The sequence below is a fragment of the Temnothorax nylanderi genome, unplaced genomic scaffold (assembly GCF_030848795.1).
Source record: "Temnothorax nylanderi isolate EJ_2023f unplaced genomic scaffold, tnyl_v1.0 TNYL_tig0048_pilon, whole genome shotgun sequence".
Taxonomy (NCBI): Eukaryota; Metazoa; Arthropoda; class Insecta; order Hymenoptera; family Formicidae; genus Temnothorax; species Temnothorax nylanderi.
This window is the reverse complement of record NW_027249110.1, coordinates 1,150,959-1,169,632: the sequence shown is the minus strand read 5'-3', so window position 1 is coordinate 1,169,632 and position 18,674 is coordinate 1,150,959. Positions and strand designations below refer to the sequence as shown.

General features: G+C 41.1%; 4 protein-coding genes across 5 annotated transcripts; 1 reads left to right on the top strand and 3 right to left on the bottom strand.

Moving 5' to 3' along the window:
- Positions 1 to 213: 213 nt before the first annotated feature.
- On the bottom strand, positions 214 to 5,354 carry Ebo (ellipsoid body open). Its single transcript, XM_071706007.1, has 16 exons — positions 5,107 to 5,354; positions 4,749 to 4,952; positions 4,471 to 4,662; positions 4,215 to 4,374; positions 3,881 to 4,137; positions 3,643 to 3,806; positions 3,261 to 3,567; positions 3,090 to 3,182; positions 2,849 to 3,017; positions 2,646 to 2,784; positions 2,188 to 2,543; positions 1,754 to 2,081; positions 1,251 to 1,448; positions 911 to 1,183; positions 656 to 821; positions 214 to 558 (listed from the first exon to the last, which is right to left on the bottom strand). The coding sequence occupies exons 1-16, from the start codon at positions 5,107 to 5,109 to the stop codon at positions 481 to 483; spliced, it is 3,087 nt and encodes a 1,028-aa protein (XP_071562108.1). The 5' UTR covers positions 5,110 to 5,354; the 3' UTR covers positions 214 to 480.
- A 785-nt stretch (positions 5,355 to 6,139) lies between these two features.
- On the bottom strand, positions 6,140 to 8,136 carry Nle (notchless protein homolog 1). Its single transcript, XM_071706010.1, has 6 exons — positions 7,635 to 8,136; positions 7,323 to 7,562; positions 6,990 to 7,243; positions 6,687 to 6,924; positions 6,389 to 6,610; positions 6,140 to 6,322 (listed from the first exon to the last, which is right to left on the bottom strand). Exons 1-6 carry the CDS (start codon positions 7,984 to 7,986, stop codon positions 6,183 to 6,185), a joined length of 1,446 nt encoding a protein of 481 aa, XP_071562111.1. The 5' UTR covers positions 7,987 to 8,136; the 3' UTR covers positions 6,140 to 6,182.
- Positions 8,137 to 8,147: 11 nt separating this feature from the next.
- On the top strand, positions 8,148 to 10,082 carry Nprl2 (Nitrogen permease regulator-like 2). Of its 2 annotated transcripts, none has more exons than XM_071706016.1 (8): positions 8,148 to 8,373; positions 8,455 to 8,546; positions 8,627 to 8,783; positions 8,868 to 8,985; positions 9,059 to 9,293; positions 9,361 to 9,491; positions 9,572 to 9,741; positions 9,812 to 10,082. In XM_071706016.1, the coding sequence occupies exons 1-8, from the start codon at positions 8,263 to 8,265 to the stop codon at positions 9,986 to 9,988; spliced, it is 1,191 nt and encodes a 396-aa protein (XP_071562117.1). In that variant the 5' UTR covers positions 8,148 to 8,262; the 3' UTR covers positions 9,989 to 10,082. The 2 variants fall into 2 exon arrangements, with proteins under 2 accessions (XP_071562117.1, XP_071562118.1); XM_071706017.1 differs by having other exon boundaries at positions 8,223 to 8,373; positions 8,455 to 8,556.
- On the bottom strand, positions 10,071 to 15,121 carry LOC139772355 (cilia- and flagella-associated protein 45). The gene is made up of 6 exons (XM_071706009.1): positions 12,716 to 15,121; positions 12,140 to 12,544; positions 11,665 to 12,050; positions 11,414 to 11,546; positions 10,526 to 10,819; positions 10,071 to 10,331 (listed from the first exon to the last, which is right to left on the bottom strand). Exons 1-6 carry the CDS (start codon positions 12,884 to 12,886, stop codon positions 10,134 to 10,136), a joined length of 1,587 nt encoding a protein of 528 aa, XP_071562110.1. The 5' UTR covers positions 12,887 to 15,121; the 3' UTR covers positions 10,071 to 10,133.
- Between the last annotated feature and the right edge of the window lie 3,553 nt (positions 15,122 to 18,674).

The following is an 18,674-nucleotide window of genomic DNA, read 5'->3' as shown; positions in this document are numbered from 1 at the left end:
GATATCTCACTTAGCGCCGTATCTGAACACAACACTAATAACAAATAAGAAATGGTGCGCTATTAGAAACTTGTTTGAATCTTTGTGATAAAGCATAAACATATCATTTTCCAGCTGTATTTTTATCCGTTTTACTAGAGGCAATTACTTCTGTAAGATTTAAAGCCATAGATAACACACAGAAAATTTTGCTATCTATAAAAATATACACGGTTATAGACATATAAAAAGACGCGTTTTATTCGCAATAATAACATTTACAACATCACAAGAGGATGGTGCGGCAGTGGTATACACAGAATGGTAAATGTTTACAAAAGGTTTGTCTTTTTTCGTTACAGTTAATGTCTCTTGTATCTGTATCTATCTAGAGGCACTCAGGAGAGATTCGATGGAAATGTTAATTTTATTTAAATGCCACTGTAGAAGTCTTATGGAATAATTTCATCGTGAATTCCCTCTCAAGTTACAATTCATGCTTCAACCCGGTCTACACAGCTGGTAACACCTTAAATCTGAAATGAGCTGGAGCACTGATCTGGTCAAAGTAGGTTGATCCTAAAAATGACGTGTTATAAGTTATTTACGTAATTCCATTGCATACTATGTTTATGGATACGTTTTATGTTGATGGACTTCCAAGGATACAACATACCGTGGATTTATCAAAGTTTCCTAGCAAGGTGGCTCTTTGCATATCGTCTACGCCTTCGCAAGTTGCTAAAAATGTTGGCAAAAAGTGGTTAAAAAACCACCCTATATTAACAGATGCTAGACTATGAATAGCTGCAGCTATTTCATCTGCCAACAAGTTGTGGGACCTGTATAAATCAAATGAGACATACATAAATGAGCACATTATTATTAATATATAATATACGTTATCAATAAAAATAATACTGATACTCACTGTTGAAATAAAACTGTGAACAACGCCATTAGAAATCTTTCGAGAAGATGAACTTTGAATACGGGTCGTTGATAAAGTCGCCATCTGATATTTATTTGTTCGAGACTCTGCAAGCTCTGTCGGAATATATTGACGTCTGACTGAAGTAGAGCTTGACCAAAAGCCTCTAAAATTGCTACTAATTCTTCTTTGTGCTCAGGTTCGTCGTCAGGAAATACAAGAGTCAGTAGTACCGAGCCCTTATAGAAATATTGCCACCGATGTATAAGAATACTAAAAAGTAATGCGAAGATTATAATATTTACGCAAAAATATGATATGTGTACTACCAATATATTACCTGTGAAAGAGCTTTAGTAAAACTAACGTCGTATCCGGATGAGCACTTAGGTTGCTTCCAACAGCAGGCCATACTTGACCCAAACATAGATTCGTTATCGAGGGAACAAATGCTTTAAATGCATTGCTGGGTGCTGATATGACAAGTATCAAAATTTCCAATAACTGATCCAACGCTGGACCAATAGAAATATTTTCCCTATGAATGAGACAATTAATATTTGGTTAAAACTGTAACATTTTAATTTTTAGAACGTAATATGATTTTTGTCATTGTTAAGAGTATACATGTAACATCCATACAAATTTTGCAGTTATTTTGCTAACCAAAATTTTGATTTCAACTCTGAACTCTCCAGAAAAATTTAACAAGTGAGAAGACAAAATCCACAAATAGTATTATTTAGTAAAAGAAGGAAAATATTGAACGTATTTTTTGTCACTTGGATAACAATCTAATGAATTAAACAGTTTTGCCTTCGTATCACAATACTTTGTACAAACCTGGTATAAAGTTGCAACATGCCTTGAACTGCGTTTTGCATAAATTCAGAGCCCAGTTGTTGTTGTAATACTGAAAATGCCGAATGTAGGAACCTAAGTAACAATTCGCATATACTCTGGCACCTTATCACACAAGACAATAATTCTAATGTCCTGTTTATGATTGATTCTAGACACGAGTGCAACATCTTCTTTATAATCGTAGACGATGACGCGCAATCTTCTAGTAGCTGAGTCAGTGGCATTATCGTAATCGAAATTGTCGATTCTGAAGGCACTGGTTGTCCTTGCATACCCAAAGGTGCTGACAGAGCTAATATCATAGTATCTAGACATAAAATATTTTCAATTTATATATATATATATTTTTTTTGTTAAAGAATAGAACGGTTAAATAGACAGTTGCAGAAGTTTACAAAGTAATAATAGCTTACCCAACAACCTTTGCCTCGTTGCTGCATCACCAGGTGGTAATATAATCCCGTTTATCAATGCTCTACGTAGAACTTTAATCGTATCTGATTTCAAGTACGGATACGTGCCCATAGAAATTAGATTCCTGAAAGTCGGTTGGTCCCATAAGATGGGCTTTAAAATGGCGGTGATACTTTGAAAAAGATGAATGGCAGAGTGGATGAGATTTGGAGGAGGCGGATGGTCGCAGGACGCGGTATACGTCGTTGCCCAAAGACACGAATCGATGCAACGCTGACAGAGCGTTTCCTTAGCCTTCGGTCTTCTGGCTATCCAATGACACCATGCTTGAAGAGAAGCCAAAAGCTGTGAATGTCTAATAGCGCAAATCAATACATAACAAGTACGTACATGTCACGGCATATCATTGATCGCTTTTACATGTTTAAAAACATGTACATAACAGCTAGGTACTTACACTTCTATGAGATCTATTACGATAGCGGCTGGTTGTATCGCTGCTTTATACAGCTGATTATCTCTCGCAAACATACACGCCTCTAGAGTTTGTGACACAACTTCTTCGGCTAAACCTTGATCGATGTTTGCTTGATCTCCTATTGACACAGATAATTATATTTTCTGTAATCGAAAACTAATAAAAATCGCTTGATTGCTTACCGATGAAAAGAGAATATAGCCTGGTTAAAGCTTGTGTAGTCGATGCTAGATCTCTCAGATGTGCATGCACATTTGATGCCTCTGTATCATTTAATAAAATAACTCGGCCATTAGCGACTGCCGCGCCTAATTCACCAAAAACGATTAATCCTTCTCTCCACGAACGGTACTAAAAAAATTAAATCCAATATTATGAATGCTTTCATAATAGCGATAAGACATTCCGCCAATTAGAAATTACCAATAATGTAAATATCGGGATAGGTGAAATGTCAGCAATCTTTGCCAAACATTCTATATTGCACCTTAGAAAATGTTGCCATTCTGTTTCTTCCTGAAAAGAGAGATCGTGAGATATTACACATGATTATTGATTTTAAGTAAAAGTTTAAGAGTTTATGATTAAACTTACATTCTCGTCCAAATTTTCCGTGTCGAGATCTCTCAATACTCGAGCGTTCAATTTAAAACTCATTTTTTGTAAGATCCGCTCGGCGAGAGCTAAGGCGACGGCAGAGTATCGCGACTGAGTGCTCTCCAAAAGAGTGGTCCAAACATCTAGACAACGCAGATATCCGTTTACAGTAGAAGCTTGCTGGAATGTATGATGGCACAGTACTTCCAATAATGTATTTACTGGAAACTTTGAGCTTGACTCCATCTTTTTCATGTGATTCGTTATAAACAATTGCAAAAACTCCGTCATTTTTTCCATGTAGCTGAAAGAACGCATTTTATTTCGCATGTTGAAAACATTTCAAAATTCTTCGTACTTAAATGCATTTGGTTCATACCTCTCCTCTACCGAGTCCAGACGTTCCATTAACTGGAATAAACCAACGCCATTCTGAAATATCTCCAGTAACAATGTATCAGTCTCGTCGGGCGAGAATGGTCTGTATAAAAGTTCATGGATTGTAGTCAAAGCTTGAACGGCCATCTCAATTTGCTTGCCATTCTGTGGAAACGTTAACAAATGTATAGTTCGTCTCATCTGCTACTGCACATTCTATCACGAAAGTAAAATCCTACCATCGCATCGTGGTATTTGGCACATGTAAAAATGGCATCTAATAAGTTACTGGAGATACTGCCCGACACGTCTATCCAACTAAACAGGTGCGCCAGAACTTCAAGAGTAGCTGTGCAAACTTCACTCGTTCCTGTTGCTAATCCCTCGACGTCCAGCACCGCTCGCGCAGGTGCAAGACTCTGTCCGCTGGTAGGTGACGGAGGTGGTGTCACGGTCCCAGAACGGCTTTGCAATTTTGTAGTTTCTTTCAGAAGAACTTTTACAAGCAACAAAGTGAGATTTTAAGATATTATTTGCGATATGTTTGTAAGACGTAAACTTGATAATACGTACCTGTAAGTGTATCCAAAGTCAGAGGCACTTGTGCACTTAACAGCCTGAACAGCTCGCTTTTCCTGTGCATTGGTAAATCCTCTCTCGGCGTGGCTAGTTCCTCCGAAGCTGTTCTCAAATATACAAGTCCCAGCAGTCTTGTGTGTTTGTGGCCTAACAGCTGTTTCACAGAAATCAGAGTATTGTACAGTCAAATGCATATAATTCACATACATACATTACATTTAAATATATAGGACATTCTCTTGTCACAAACCTGTAAAATATTAGAGTAAAAATCCGGATAGAAATGCGGCCAGTCGTGTCTCGCTATGTCCACTACCAGTTTCACTACTTTGTTCCTCACGAAGGACGCGACGTCCCTCTCTAGCGACAGGGTGTACAAGGTGGATCTTGTGAGAGCCCGGTCTTCCCACGGGAGGATGGGCCACCTCCTGCTGATAGTCGTCTAAGTCAAATAATTCAGACTGAGAAGCGTGACATCGCCGAAAGGAGCGTTATATCTATATCTGCAAAGGAAGCTCGCACAATTACCTCCAGAGTAGACAGAGCGAACATACTGACGTAGTGGTTGCTCGTGGAGGACAAGAAATGCAGACACGGCTTCCAGGAATCGATCTGCCCGGCGAACTCCTGGAAGCTGCGCTCGATCGTGCGCTTCCTCTCGTTCGTCGTCTCCGCGCAGAAGAACTCTGTCATGAGCTGCTCGAGATTCTGCAGCGCGGCCGCATCGTCGTCCTGGAAATGTTCGCACACACATTTCGCAAATCTTTCCACCTTTACCACGTTTCACGAACTCCGGCGCGATGTCCCGCGACAAAACGAGACACGGGCGTGCCGTGTCCTCTTTCTGTCGCGGATACAGCGAGAAAGATCATTCGTATCTCTTTACCATGGTGGCCTCCTAGGGAGATGGTCGCACCGCGATAAAAATGCAGTGTAAATATACAAAACGAGGGAGGTTAGATCCTTCACTTGTCAGACGTCATCTTTGAACACCAGTTTAGGCGTCCGGGGGCCCAGGATCCTCTGGAGAGTACTCTGGTGTTCTGGACGTGGGATCTCCTTCGGGGCCAGTGGTGTCTGGTGTCTGGTGCGCAGTCGCGTGCGCAGCACGTTCGCCCGTCGCCGCTCGCACCTCGCACTTCGGTCGGGGGTGCTATCAATCAGCGGAGATTCGCGCGACAACTGGAGCATATCACCTGATTGGAGCATCCTTTAAAATAATTTAAATGATATGCTTATATCGACATGCTCCTGTATATTTTGACATTTCTTTGTCTATCGATTTAATTTATATGATCTCGGAATAAGTTTACATACTGCTATATTGTGATGTCAGATATCAATGTTGTCGTCAGCTTTCGACAATTATCTTTAAAATAGTAAGATGATAAACGCGTATATTCTTGATATACATATGTACATATAGGTCATTAAAATAGTTTTTATTTTTTAACAATTAATTATTTCAAAGAGCTGCATTTCTATGGTATCTCATGCAAATTTGCCATATAAAGTAAGTAGAATATTTAAAATACGGTTTTGTTCGACTTCGAAGAGGAAAATATATGCAGGTTTAAACTATTTACTCGCATGTATGTACGTACGGCGGGTTGCCGTTCCACAGGCGCGTTATGCTTATGCACGGTCGATCGACTAATAATATTATATATAGTGCACAGAGAAATGCGCACTAGTCTAATGAACCGGAGATTCAAATCCATTCGACCAAAAATTGTCGGTTTTTAATTGGATTTGAAGTTCAATCATAAAAAAATCAATTGTTTTAATTGTATTTATTTATATAAGGCTGTTAATCTTTATAAAAATTATAAAGTTTTTAATCCAGGCTTAATAACATTATCAGTTGATATGTAATAATAATAATAACTTATTTAAAAAACAAGTGAGATAAAAACACATTTAACTTTCTTACAAATTTATTTACTTGAATATTATGTATATTCAATTTTGCCACAGTCGCAAAACTTTATCTTTCCCACCTGAAGCGACTCGTAGACCATCGGGTGACCAGTCAACCGCATAAACTTCATCAGCGTGACCAGGTAAATCCTGGCTTAATTTTTTAGTTTTTATGCTCCAAACTGTAAGAAGGATTATGTTACTTTCAACTATTCTAAATAGATAAGTTTTCATACGCCTGCATTTACCCTTTAAAGTTGAATCCGCGCTGCCGCTAACCAGCATACGAGAGTCAGCGCTCCATGCTATCGAATAAATCGCTTGAACGTGACCTCTTAGCGAAGCGATATACGTGCCGGTATTAGATTCCCATAATTTAATGGATTTGTCGAAGGATGCTGACGCAATCATACGACCATCCGGCGAGAATTTAACATCGTTGATAAGTTGCTGGTGGCCAGTCATTCTTGCTGAAAAATATTTTCGCGATATATGTTTCTTATTCTTACACTTGAGTTAATTATATTTTAAGACCATGCAATGTACCAATAGGTTTCTTCTCTTTTTCTGGCTTCCACAGGAATAATGTGAAATCATCAGATCCAGATACAAGTCTCTCTTCACCTACAGATTCATACTGCTTCCTTGCGTATTCCAATGGACTGTCCGTTTGATTTGCAGTCGATCCCAATTGGAAAGGACCGGTCCTGAGCACGTAATCGACGTTTAAGGCCAAAGTGTTCACCCAATGAGCGTGGCCTTCCAAGGTTCTACACAATACACCCTGAAATTGACTTAATCAGTTGGAAATGTAACAGAATGCTAATTTCAACTGCTCGATATACGTACGTCTTCCGCTCTCCACACTTTAATAGTTCTGTCTTGAGAGGCCGAATAAATAAGACCATTTCCACCCCACTTGACACAAGTAACACTTTTTGTGTGACCGGACAGAACTCGACAGGTTTGTGCTCTCTTGGTGTCCCAAATTCGTATGTCAGTGTCCTTGGACGAACTCGCTAAATATAGGCACTCTGGATTCTTATGATAGGGTTCCCAGCACAGAGACGTCACCCACATTTTGTGTCCTGCCATGGCTTTTCCTATTTGACAAACGTGAAAAGACTATATTCTTGCCTAGGGAGAAAGAAAGTTTGATGAATATACTTTTTAGATCTCTACCCATTTGTTTGCCGGTGTTGGGATCCCATAAGTAAATCGATCCATTTTTACACGCAGAAGCCAGCTTCGTGCCACCGGGTGACCAGGAAATACACAAGACCCAGTGTCTGTGCCCCTCACACGTGTAATGCGGCGTTTGCGTGTAGATGTCCCACAATCTGACCGTTGTGTCGCCGGAACCGCTGGCTAGATGCTTGCCATCCGGTGAAAACGCAACGGATATAACGGCTTCCTTGTGACCTATAGAAGAGAACGTTTAAGAGAAATAATCATTTCGTTGGATATGGAGTGCTGGACGGAATTGCCAGTGACCTTCTAAGGATCCGGTGCATCTCGTGACAGCTCTGACTTTAAACACTGCTTGCGGCTGATATACAATCTCCACAACGTCCTCGCTGATGCTGAAATCCTTGCCAACATACTTCTCCAATACGTCCGTGACTTCTACATTGTTCACGTAAAATGCTAGGGGCAACGGCTCCTCTTGCTGCAGCAGAGCATTGCAAATTGCTTGCAGTTTATCCACCGTGATATCAACCGGCAGGTCCAGCAAGCCACCAGGTAGAACTTCGCCAGTGTCAGATTTGAAACGAGATAGAACTCTCTTGACCTCGGCGTCCGCCGGAGCGGCGTCGGTCTCGTCGTCAAGTTTTCTTTTACTCATCTCGTAAAATCACTAAATTGAAACAAGATGTACATATACTTGAAAAATTCTTTCCAAAAATATGCCTCGTCGTTCGAGCTCCGGCACGCTTTCCACATGTGCTCGATTTTAGTTCGCTTGCACGTGTTTATTAGATGGCAGCAGTGCCGATCATCTCTTTCTCCTTCTCCCCTTTTGCTTGACGTTTCAAGGTTTCAAAAGTTTAAATGACGCCGGACGCAAATCCGTGATGAGCTCTCTGTGAACACAGTCTCAGTAAAAAGACAGAGAGACACAATGGCATCCGTTTCGTTGGAAAGTGTCGGGGACAAGGAACAAGAGGATCCGATTCGATGCATATTTTTTGCCGAATTTCACCATATAGCGGGACCCAAAATTACATGCCAGGTTAGGGTAGCATGCGTTATGAAAGTGCAAGTGATATTAAACATTTCATTTGTGACTTACGGTAGTTGCGTTATTTTACAGGTGCCTGACAATTACATATCCAAGGACATATTCGACAATGTCAGTGTTTACATCATACCAAAGGCGCAATTACAAAGAAGTACCATTACGATGTAAGTCAAGGTACTTGAAGCTGCGAAAGTTAACTGGTCGATTCTCCTATGTTTCGTCTAAGAATTTTCCTTTCCTCCAGCACGTTAAAGGACTATAAGATTTTGGGCTTCCCCGTGAAGATTGACGATAAGAAATACGCAAGAAATGCGTTTTATTTCAACTTGTGTTTTGTCTGTGATGCGAATGCTCGTACTGTCCATTATGAGCCAGTGGTCAAGAAGATGTCGGATTTCTTGGTAAATTTTTTTTATGGATTTCTCTGTGTTTAATATTTCAAAAGTATAGCGATTTATACGTACTAATTTTTATGTGATTATCAGATGGCTTTGGAAATAGAAAATTGCTTTCTATCTGCCTCGGATGACAAGACCAGGCTGGCGGAGATGCTCGCGCAAGTCATGCAGGATTTGAATCTGCACAAAATGTGTACATTGACTGGTAGGTTTTATATATATATATATATAATATTTAAAATACTTATCGTGATATGTTACATGTAATATTTTGTTAGAGGGAACCATGACATCACATTTGAAAGTTGTGAGATTAGCGCCTGAGCCAAAGCCAGTTCTCGATCATCAGGTACCAATATTTTTGGAAGACAAAGAGTCATTTCAGTGCGATCAATGGGATTTGACTACGCAACAAGTGTTACCTTACATCGATGGTTTTAATCATGTGGCGCGCATAGCGGCTGAGGCCGACGTGGAGAATAATTTGGTCAAAAGCTGCGTGCAAAATCTTGTGTACGAGATATTTGTACGAGAGATAGCATTCCCTTAATCGATTGTATTATAAGAGACATTTTTGCAGATATTACGGGGTTGTAACTTTGATCCCAATATTTCAATACAGTAACGTCTATGCCGTAACTCCGAAATTAAGAAAATTACCGGACGACCTAAAATTACAGGAAAGGTGTATAGCGTACGCTTCTAAGTTAGGTAAATGATTTCACGAACGTAATGATTATTAATTTTAACACCGCGATTAAATTTACTGATGGTTTTTTTCTTCTTCATAGCTAGACAACCGGCATTTTTTAGAGATATATACCGTATGTATTCGAGTATGACTTACGGCGTCAGTATGAAAGACTTGTGCCAACGTCTCAATCCACAGAACCTAAGAATAAATGAGAGAAGGCTGGTACAATTTGGTTTGATCGAGGGACTTATTAGAAGGGTGTACAATGTGAGTAGCTTTCGCGTTGCATTATAAGCTGCATTGTATAGCGGTATATTAATTGTATCTTTTCTTATAGTATCCTGTACTTCTTCCTGGTGCATCTTGCAGCGAAGAAGCAAAAAATAATCCAATTTATAAGTATTTCACAGGCACGTACAGCCTCGATGAAATATGCTGTAGCACGGGCCAGTCCGCCGCGCAAATTGAAGATCTCATCGAGCGCGATGCAAACGTTCTAATGATATGGAAGTGATGTGTCGCAAAGACTTAAAAGACTGTAAAACTAGACAATTTTCTATAAACTTGTATATATCTATGTAAAAAAAATATATATGTATATATATATACTTTTTTATTTCTCTTAATTTTATTTTTCACAATCAGTCTGGTCAAATAACTCATTGAATAGTTTCGATCATCCGTTTCACTTCGTTAATATAAATATCAGGGACTTTGTTCTCTCTCATTTCTTGGTACTTTCGTTCCATTGCATCTTGTAATTTCTTCTTACGCATCGCAGTTTCAGCACGTATTGCCAAGCCTTCTTCAAACATTTTTTGCCGCTCAGCAATGCGCTCTCGTTCCTTTTCATTTACCTATCCAAGCGAAATAGAATAATACATATAATGTACAATAAGACACATATAATAATGTACATAATCTACAATATTATATGCATATATATAACTATATAAAAGAATATATTTATAATTGAGGACAGAATAATATATATATAATTGTGCATACTAATGCATTAACATTGTTTCAGGTGAAGACAAATGATACAAACCTGCTTTAATATTTCACTGCGATGAATTTGAGCCTGCTGTTGCTTTTGTCCGAGTTCCTTCTTTTCTTTACAAAAAGCTGCTTTTTGCACACGTGCAATCCTCTCGAATTCCCGCCTCTCTCGCTCGATCTCGATGGCTTGCATTATTCGCTTATTGTTTATTTGTTCCTCCCTTTGTCTCTGAAGAATCTTTTGAGCCTCCAGTTTCTTTAAAGCTTCTTCCTTCTCTTTTCGTCTCCATTCCCGTTCTACCTCTTCCTGAACCCGAGCCGCATTGATTTCATCAATTTGCGCCTGCAAATTTATTGTCGCAATTTGCTTACAGTTAAAACTATAGTAACTTATAATCCTTTAATTAAATGTTTCTTTAAAACATCAATAAATTATGACATAATAAATAAATCCTAAAAATAGGCATTATTAGAAATAACAGGAATAGTTTATAACGTTCAACGTACAGTAATTGTTTTAATTGTGAAAAGAACATTACAGTGCAATAACGTATAGCATATGGCACTTAATACTTTATCAAGTGCCACATAAATAACCATGCAATAATAAAAAATACGATAAAAAAAACGCGAAGCGCAATTTCGAAAGAAGAACACATTGTAGATAGCGAGACCTGACGTGGCGCTCATGGATTCATTGACCCTCGACAACAGGTAGTTGAGACACGCAAGGACGTAGGTAGGTAATTATAGAAGTAAATGGAACGATACGCGCAATGCGATATGATGTATTGCGTAAATTATTGCGTTTCCATTAGCGGAAAAATTCATGATCTTGCGACGTACTTTGTAGAATTCTATTCCTTGTATGGTATATTGCTGTCTAGCGTAACTTCTAGATACACTTACGTAGCGAATCTTTTAAGTTCGATAATACCTGAAGCTCGTGCGCCTGCACCGTTCGCATCGCTACTCTGGTTTTTTCTCGTTCTTTTCTCAATCTCTCTAATTTCTGCTCTTCCATCTTTTTGGCCTCTCTCTGTTCTTTCATTCGATGATAGTTTTGTATCCTGAAAAGTTAAATTTAATAAAAATTATATTTTTTCCAAGGAAAGATATGAAGGAGATAGTTCCAAGGTAATTTTAAAAACTAATAAATGATTTGGAATGATTTTTCATAAAACACACCTTATATCTATAATTTTGTTTTCCTCTTGTTCCATAGCCTTGAAATGTTTCAGTTGTTCGTTTCCTTCCGCAAGTTCCTGCCGCACTTTAGCATTTTCAGCCTCTTTGTTGCGCAGCTTCTCGATCTCATCTTGCTGCCACGCGATATTATTTAAATTGATGAACCGGCTTTCCTCCTGCTTCTTCTCAAACTCGAGTATCCGCTGCTCCTCGTTTTCCACGATCTGCTCCTTCAGGATCTTGGCGAATCGCAGCCTCTTGGCCGCCTCCTCCTGTTCCTTTCGCGACTCTTCCTTGATCGCCCATCTCCTCTCGTCTTCCATCATGTCGTGCAGCCGTTTCTCCTCCTCGAGAAGCTCCTGTTCCATCAGCTTTTTTTCCGCGATCTGCAAATGAATAGCTAAATGTACGAAAATTAGACATTATAGAGACGTTACGTCATATGCGGAATTCCGTTGCAGTGTCAGTGGTTTACTTGGGCGTCGCGAATAGCTCGGCATTTGGTCTCCAGAATGAGCCGATTGCACTTCTGTATCTCTTCCTCCTGCTCCAGACGCATGTTGTACGCCCGCTCGAGGATGTGCATTGTCCTCCTTCTTGCCTCCTCCTCGATCTCCCTCGTTCGCGGATCCTTCTCGCGACTCTTCTTCATGTCCATCATGCGGATTGCCTCTTTCCGTGCCGCGCTTTCCTTCGTCAGTCTCTCCCTCTCCTTCGCCGCGGCATCCGCAGTCGTTTGTCTCTCTTCCTTTGTGATTACGCGGCTGCGTTCTTTCAGGTCCTCATACTCCTTCCTCGTCATGATCTTCGGATAGACCATAGGCTCCTTCGAGGGAATCAGATATTTCCTCGTGCCGCTTTTATCCCTTATCCTGCCGACCTACCATCAACGTTTTATACAATTATTTTTAACTTACAGATGAATTTAAATGGAGACATTAATTTTTTTTCCTTAACATTTAATATAGCTGCAATTATAGCGAGCGAGGAAGTTGTGCGGAAACTTACATCCCGCTTTTCCTCAGGAACAGGGTGTAAACTGCGTTTTTACCTCTTTTCCTTCGTACGCGCTACTCCTCTTCAGATGAATCGGCCTGTCTCCGAGCGTACGGTCGCACGCCGACGGCAGATGGATCGTGTACACGCCTGGTGGAAATCTGGAGTCGCCGCGATACTCGAAGTTGCTGGATCTCGTCCTCCGCACCACGGTCTTGGTCGACATGACGTACGTGCCGGCCGCCGGGATTACCGGAATACCGCGTCTTCTCGGGGGAGGGAAAAGGTCACCTAAACCGCAGGATCTTGTATGCAGAATCGCGCTCTCTCATCGGTACGCCGCGTTGTCGTCTCCCTCTGGAATCGTGCCGGTCGGCACCTTGACACCGGCGCGCGAAAGGTGAGAAAAGGTCCGGAGTAACCTGATAGGAACGCGGGGCGACCGTGCCGAGCGAACGTCGTTAACTGTTTGCCGACGAGTAACCATTCCTTTGTTTGTTCGATAGGAGGAATTATGCACGGGGATACAGGTGGTCGATCGTGTTACCGGGCTCGCGTTTCACGCCTACCGCGAACGGATGGCGATAACGGGCAGTAATCTCGTAGATGAGGACCGCAGCGAGGACCGTTGGCCTCGAAGAAAGCACGAATATCATCCGTACAGTCGGGCTCTGTCAGCGATAGGAATCGATAGAATTTTCCGTCCATTCGGAATACATAAACATTACACGTATTCTCTCCCTCGCGATCGCGAATACATACAATACATATAAATTGCATAATAAAAAGGTTCCTATAGGAAACCTTTGCATAATAAAAAGGTGAATATAGTATATATGTAGCGTACCGTTGTCCTAGCTTATAAAATAAGAATGGTTGCGTGAAAGAGAGGAGAGGGAGGCAAAAGAAAAAAAAAGGGGAACCTCTCCCTCTTTTTTTCTCTTCGCGAGAAATACACGTGAAATTACACTTATCGATACGTATATATGCGTACGCCTATCGCGTGAGCGAAATTAAAGCGGAGGCCACGACGAATACACGGGATCGGCAGTCAGATAAGGCAGATAAAGACGTGTTTCACGCTATCTGAAACGCGTCTGTTTTTTTTTCCCAATGCAAGCGATCGATCAACAATCGCTACCGGAAGCTAGAAGCGACGACGTGTACCCTGCGTGATATTCACACTGTCTGTCCACGTATTTCCGACGTGGTCTGCGGGGGTAAATATTTAAATGTTTATACGTATTAAAAATTGTCGCATCACGGTATATCCAACGTTGCAACCCCGCGCCGTCGCCCTCGCGTACACGGTCTCACCCCTGTACATGACCTTCCCCGTCATCAGTTGCCATGAGAACGTAATTCATATTCAAGATAGCGTAGACTCGAGCTATACTCTACTCTCTTTTCGCGTGTAATTTATTTCTCATCAACATGAGTCATCGCGTTTTTTTACTCTTCGTCATCATCTTATTATACTTCTTTTTCTTTTTATTCTTCTTTCTTCTTCTCCGCATGTCGTATCGCACAAGCGGAAATATACATTGTAGAATAGCTCAAGTCTAATAACTAGGAAATGGCATAGCAACTTTGTAATAATTATCCGATCAATAGCGAAGGATAGAAGTTTCGTGCAAATGGCTAAGAGTCTTCGAACAGCAATTCGAGACAAAAGACAATCGATCGCCGTGTGTAGGGACGTGCTTTACGTGCCCATGAGTTAAATTTAGCTCGAAGTTTAAATCCTCGAGAGAAGGGAGGAAGAATCGTCGATCTAATGATTTGGAAAAAAAATTCAGATTTTGCGCATCTTTATGCTTGTTATAACGGATTACGTATTCTTCCCTGTGAAAGAAGCATGAGATATAGAAATCGCGTGTTCAAGCACTATATCGACTATGATAATAAGTAGCATTACATTTGGATTCAAGGTACTCATTATACGTGTCCTATTTATACAGAATGGGCCAAAACTCGTGGTACGAGGCTTCGTCATTGAGAGATATAACTTTGAAAATTGGAAAATTAATAATGTATTTATACTTTTTTAAACTTGAATGACCATCAACGATAATTTCAAAAGTGACTGTTAGGATAATAATAAGAAAGATACGTTATATTTAATGAAATAATTCAAAACAATTAAAATAATTAAAGAAGATATATATATGCAAAATATCAAGGTCGCTTTTATTTTTTCAATGGGATGTTGCATCTTTTTGATAATCATTAAGACAAATTTATTGACAATTTACCTATAATCGAAAAAGATTTATTTTATCATGTTAATTTCGAAGCAACCCTTATTTCGATTTATCTCCTTCGCGATTGTACATAATATTTCAGCTCATTTACTGCATATATACGACATTTATTTGCTTTTGACATTATGAATGTACTATTAGATAAATAATTTCTGCGTCCACTTTGCAGATCACGTCATAATCAAGCGTCCAATCCGCGGAGTAGCCACGAAATAGAGGATTCACGGGCGTCGGGCGCAAGTCGTCGTCGTTGATCCGAGGGAGTCCTAACGACGACAGCCCCCCACGGTAACGACCTCGGTGTACCACGTGGCGCTGCTATGTTGTACCTCGACGCGGCGATCACACTCGCGTGCTGCACACCGGCCCACACCGCGGCACCGGCCCGCTCCGGCGCATTGGTCTGTCGCGTCGCGCCGCGCCGCGCCGCACCGCGTCCGATACATCGACGTCGCGTCGTCGTAGACACGAAATTACACACGGCAGATCATACACACGGGACAGCTCAAAGTGATGGATTATCGATAACGTAAATCTCCTGTGTCTGCCGATCTATAGATAGGAACGTCGTCTCGTTTGGAGTTAAACGCTGAAACAAAGGGTGGAGATTAATAAAAATTAAATTTCGAACCTTGTCGCTTTAATTTATAAATATTAAAATTAGTTTTGAGTGACCGGAAAAGTACTTAAGTGATTAGAGAATCCGACGCGTCCGCTCAATCTGGAGGCGAATCTTTTGACGTGTGGTCCAGATAAGCGTGAAAGTCAACATCCGGATTAGCTAATGATGTCTGGATGGGATCGCAAGTTCGTGACTCCAGTGTGCAGATCTCCCAGTAAGATATATACCATGAGTTCGGAGAATGACAGCCTGATCATCATCGTCATCGAGGAATGATATATGATAAGCAAAGTCGCAGATTGTTCTGGAGCTCCGCCTATCAAGTGAGTGCTCTTTTTCATTTAGAATGTATCGAATAATATTACCGTGCAGCTTTATGTAATCCCAGATAGCCTTGAGGTGGAAATCAATTTTCTCGATAATTTTCCTATTAAAGTATTCTCGGTTCTCGACGAACGATTATCTGTTAAATGACGTTCTCCAAGCGTGCGCTTAATTTTTCTACCTGTTTAACAAAGGAGCAATTACGCCTAAACGGATCAATATAATACAAATTATGCAAATATACACTGCTCACCTTTATCCCGTTCTTTACTGTTTCGCTGCTCAACACTTGCGCTCGCTCGCAAGAATTTGAAGGATATCAACGCGAAATCGCGCGGTTTATCGGGTCCGCGAAACTTTTCAATCGATAACTCGCTTCTATAAGCGTATATACGTTTATAAGCATAGATCGTCACCGGTAGGGTTTCCAGGAAGAGAGCGCGAGCTGACGATTTCTTTGCGAGCCGGCCGATCTTGTCCGGATTTCGTCGATATTCGCAAAGGAGGATATGTCGATGACCCTTATATACCCGGACGTAGATATCGCCGACGAAGCAAAGGCACACGTTCGCTGTAAAGATCTATCTATAGACATAGCATTCATCAGCCACATCGCCGCACATGTACAATGTCGTTGTCACAACAAAAGAAAACGACTGCTTTTCGTTATCGCCGCTCATTGTCCATTACTGGTTAATTAAAGTTAAACGTGGCACGAGAATTTCGACGTCATTTCCGAGCCTAATTAATTATACGCTTACATCTCTCTCTCTCTCTATCCCGAGTCGAGAACGAAGCCCGATATCAATACGGAGCACCGTGACATAATACCGCCGCGCGGATATTCTCGTAAGCAATCCTTCGGGACGAGCGTGCGATCGAAGACGGGATCCTCCTTTCCTCTCTTCGGGAACTATATTACGCGCGTTAGAAAGTACCACTCAAAGAAACGCTAGATACTCTCTCGGAGTGGGATAGTACAAGGTTGCACTACGTACACTAACTAAGCGGGCTTATATAACGCAGAACTACAAAGAAGATACCTGTAAGTGGACCGGTAAATTATGAAAGAGCCTCTTTTCTCTCTGCGAAAGGGTTCTGCTGCCTGGTTATACGCGTCACGCTAACATATTATTCGCGTGGGGTGCATGAAGCATTCATCCCCTCGTATTGACGAGGAGCTCAAAAGTTCCCCGCGCCGGCCGCGACTTGGGAAAGCCCGTGGAAATTATATTTTACTTCATCTTTTGCTTTAACGACGACGTCGGAACGAGTTTTCCAACTCGGAATGCCGTTGTTACGAACGAGTTTTATGTGCGCGCTTACGAGACTCGTCAATCAAACTCGTCTAGCCAAAGTCCTGTAAAAATAGATATAAAAATTCGAAGTATAGGTTCTAATGGAAATCCGCACGAATATAGAAAACGGGCTAACTAAGAACCAGCGCGGTAAATGATGCGCGAAAGTTTTATTTTTATTTTTATTTTACATATTTCACAACCTTTGACTGCGTGCCGATTAGATTTGTCAGACTTGAAACACAGCTCCGGTTGGAGTAGTAAAATCCCCCCCCCCCCTACACCTAATTAATTCGATTCGATTTAATTAGGTGTAGGGGGGGGGGGATTTTACTACTCCAACCGGAGCTGTGTTTCAAGTCTGACAAATCTAATCGGCACGCAGTCAAAGGTTGGAAAATATGTAAAATAAAAATACAAATAAAACTTTCGCGCATCATTTATCGCGCTGGTTCTTAGTTAGATATAAAAATGATAGTTTTCTTGACGTTGATACCATTTCGTTTCGAAGAGATTAATGACCAGAATCTACTTAAATCAGTTTACGATTTAAGATTATAAAATTATATTCATGTCGATATTTAACATAAATAGACAAAATATAAATCGAGACGGAGACGAAAATGCGCGGCAAGTTTTACAGCGGTACTAGCTGCGTTTTTATCATCACGTACTTATCGTTAATCCTTGAACGACCGTACAACCGCATAAAACTGCAGATAAGTGAAGCATTAGCAGTTCTGTTGCTTGTAATGGGACCAAATACGTTTTACAATCGAGGCGTTTAAAATAAGTATCGCGCGATGCTTTTCGCAGAGACATAAAAAAGATCTCTCCCTCCGAAATTGGGACCCCCTTGGGAACCTCTTGGAGTTTCGAGGATTCCTAACTCTGCTGGCTTGATCGATTTTCAGAGAATTCTTTCTCTGAAATGAGCGGGAATGTAGCGCCGCGTAGGCGCGCGATGGAGTCGAGGAAAAAAAAGTGGTTGTGTGGAGACATCAACATGATCGACTCGCGTGTCCCTTCTCCGATCGTCCTTCCGCCTGCGCCGGAGGATGCGCGTCCTGGCCGGCCAATTGAAATACGCCTGTCGCGTCGAAGGGCTCCCGAAAGAGAGCCAGCCGTCACGCGTGTGGTGTTAAATAGATAGAGGGGGGAAAAATATATTGCTCTATTGCTTCGCCGGCCGGCTCGCTCCTTCGCATGACAGTCTACATTACAGCTCTGTGACACACGTGGAGGGATACCGTGACCGACGTCGTCTCCGCGTAGAATGATGTTCGGCGGTCCCGCCGGGACATTGAATAAAACGCCCAAGGTTTCCGCTATCCAGGACGATAACGCTGTAAAAGTTTCGGAAAGAGTTCAGACAATGCGAGGTACCATCAACTGTGAGGATTTGTGCGAGTTTCTGTGAAAACTGGAATAGAAAAAGAAAGGGAGATAAAAGAAGCAGAAGGTGCGGTATTATGACTCAGAGAGGACAGATGTTTGTAAAAGAAA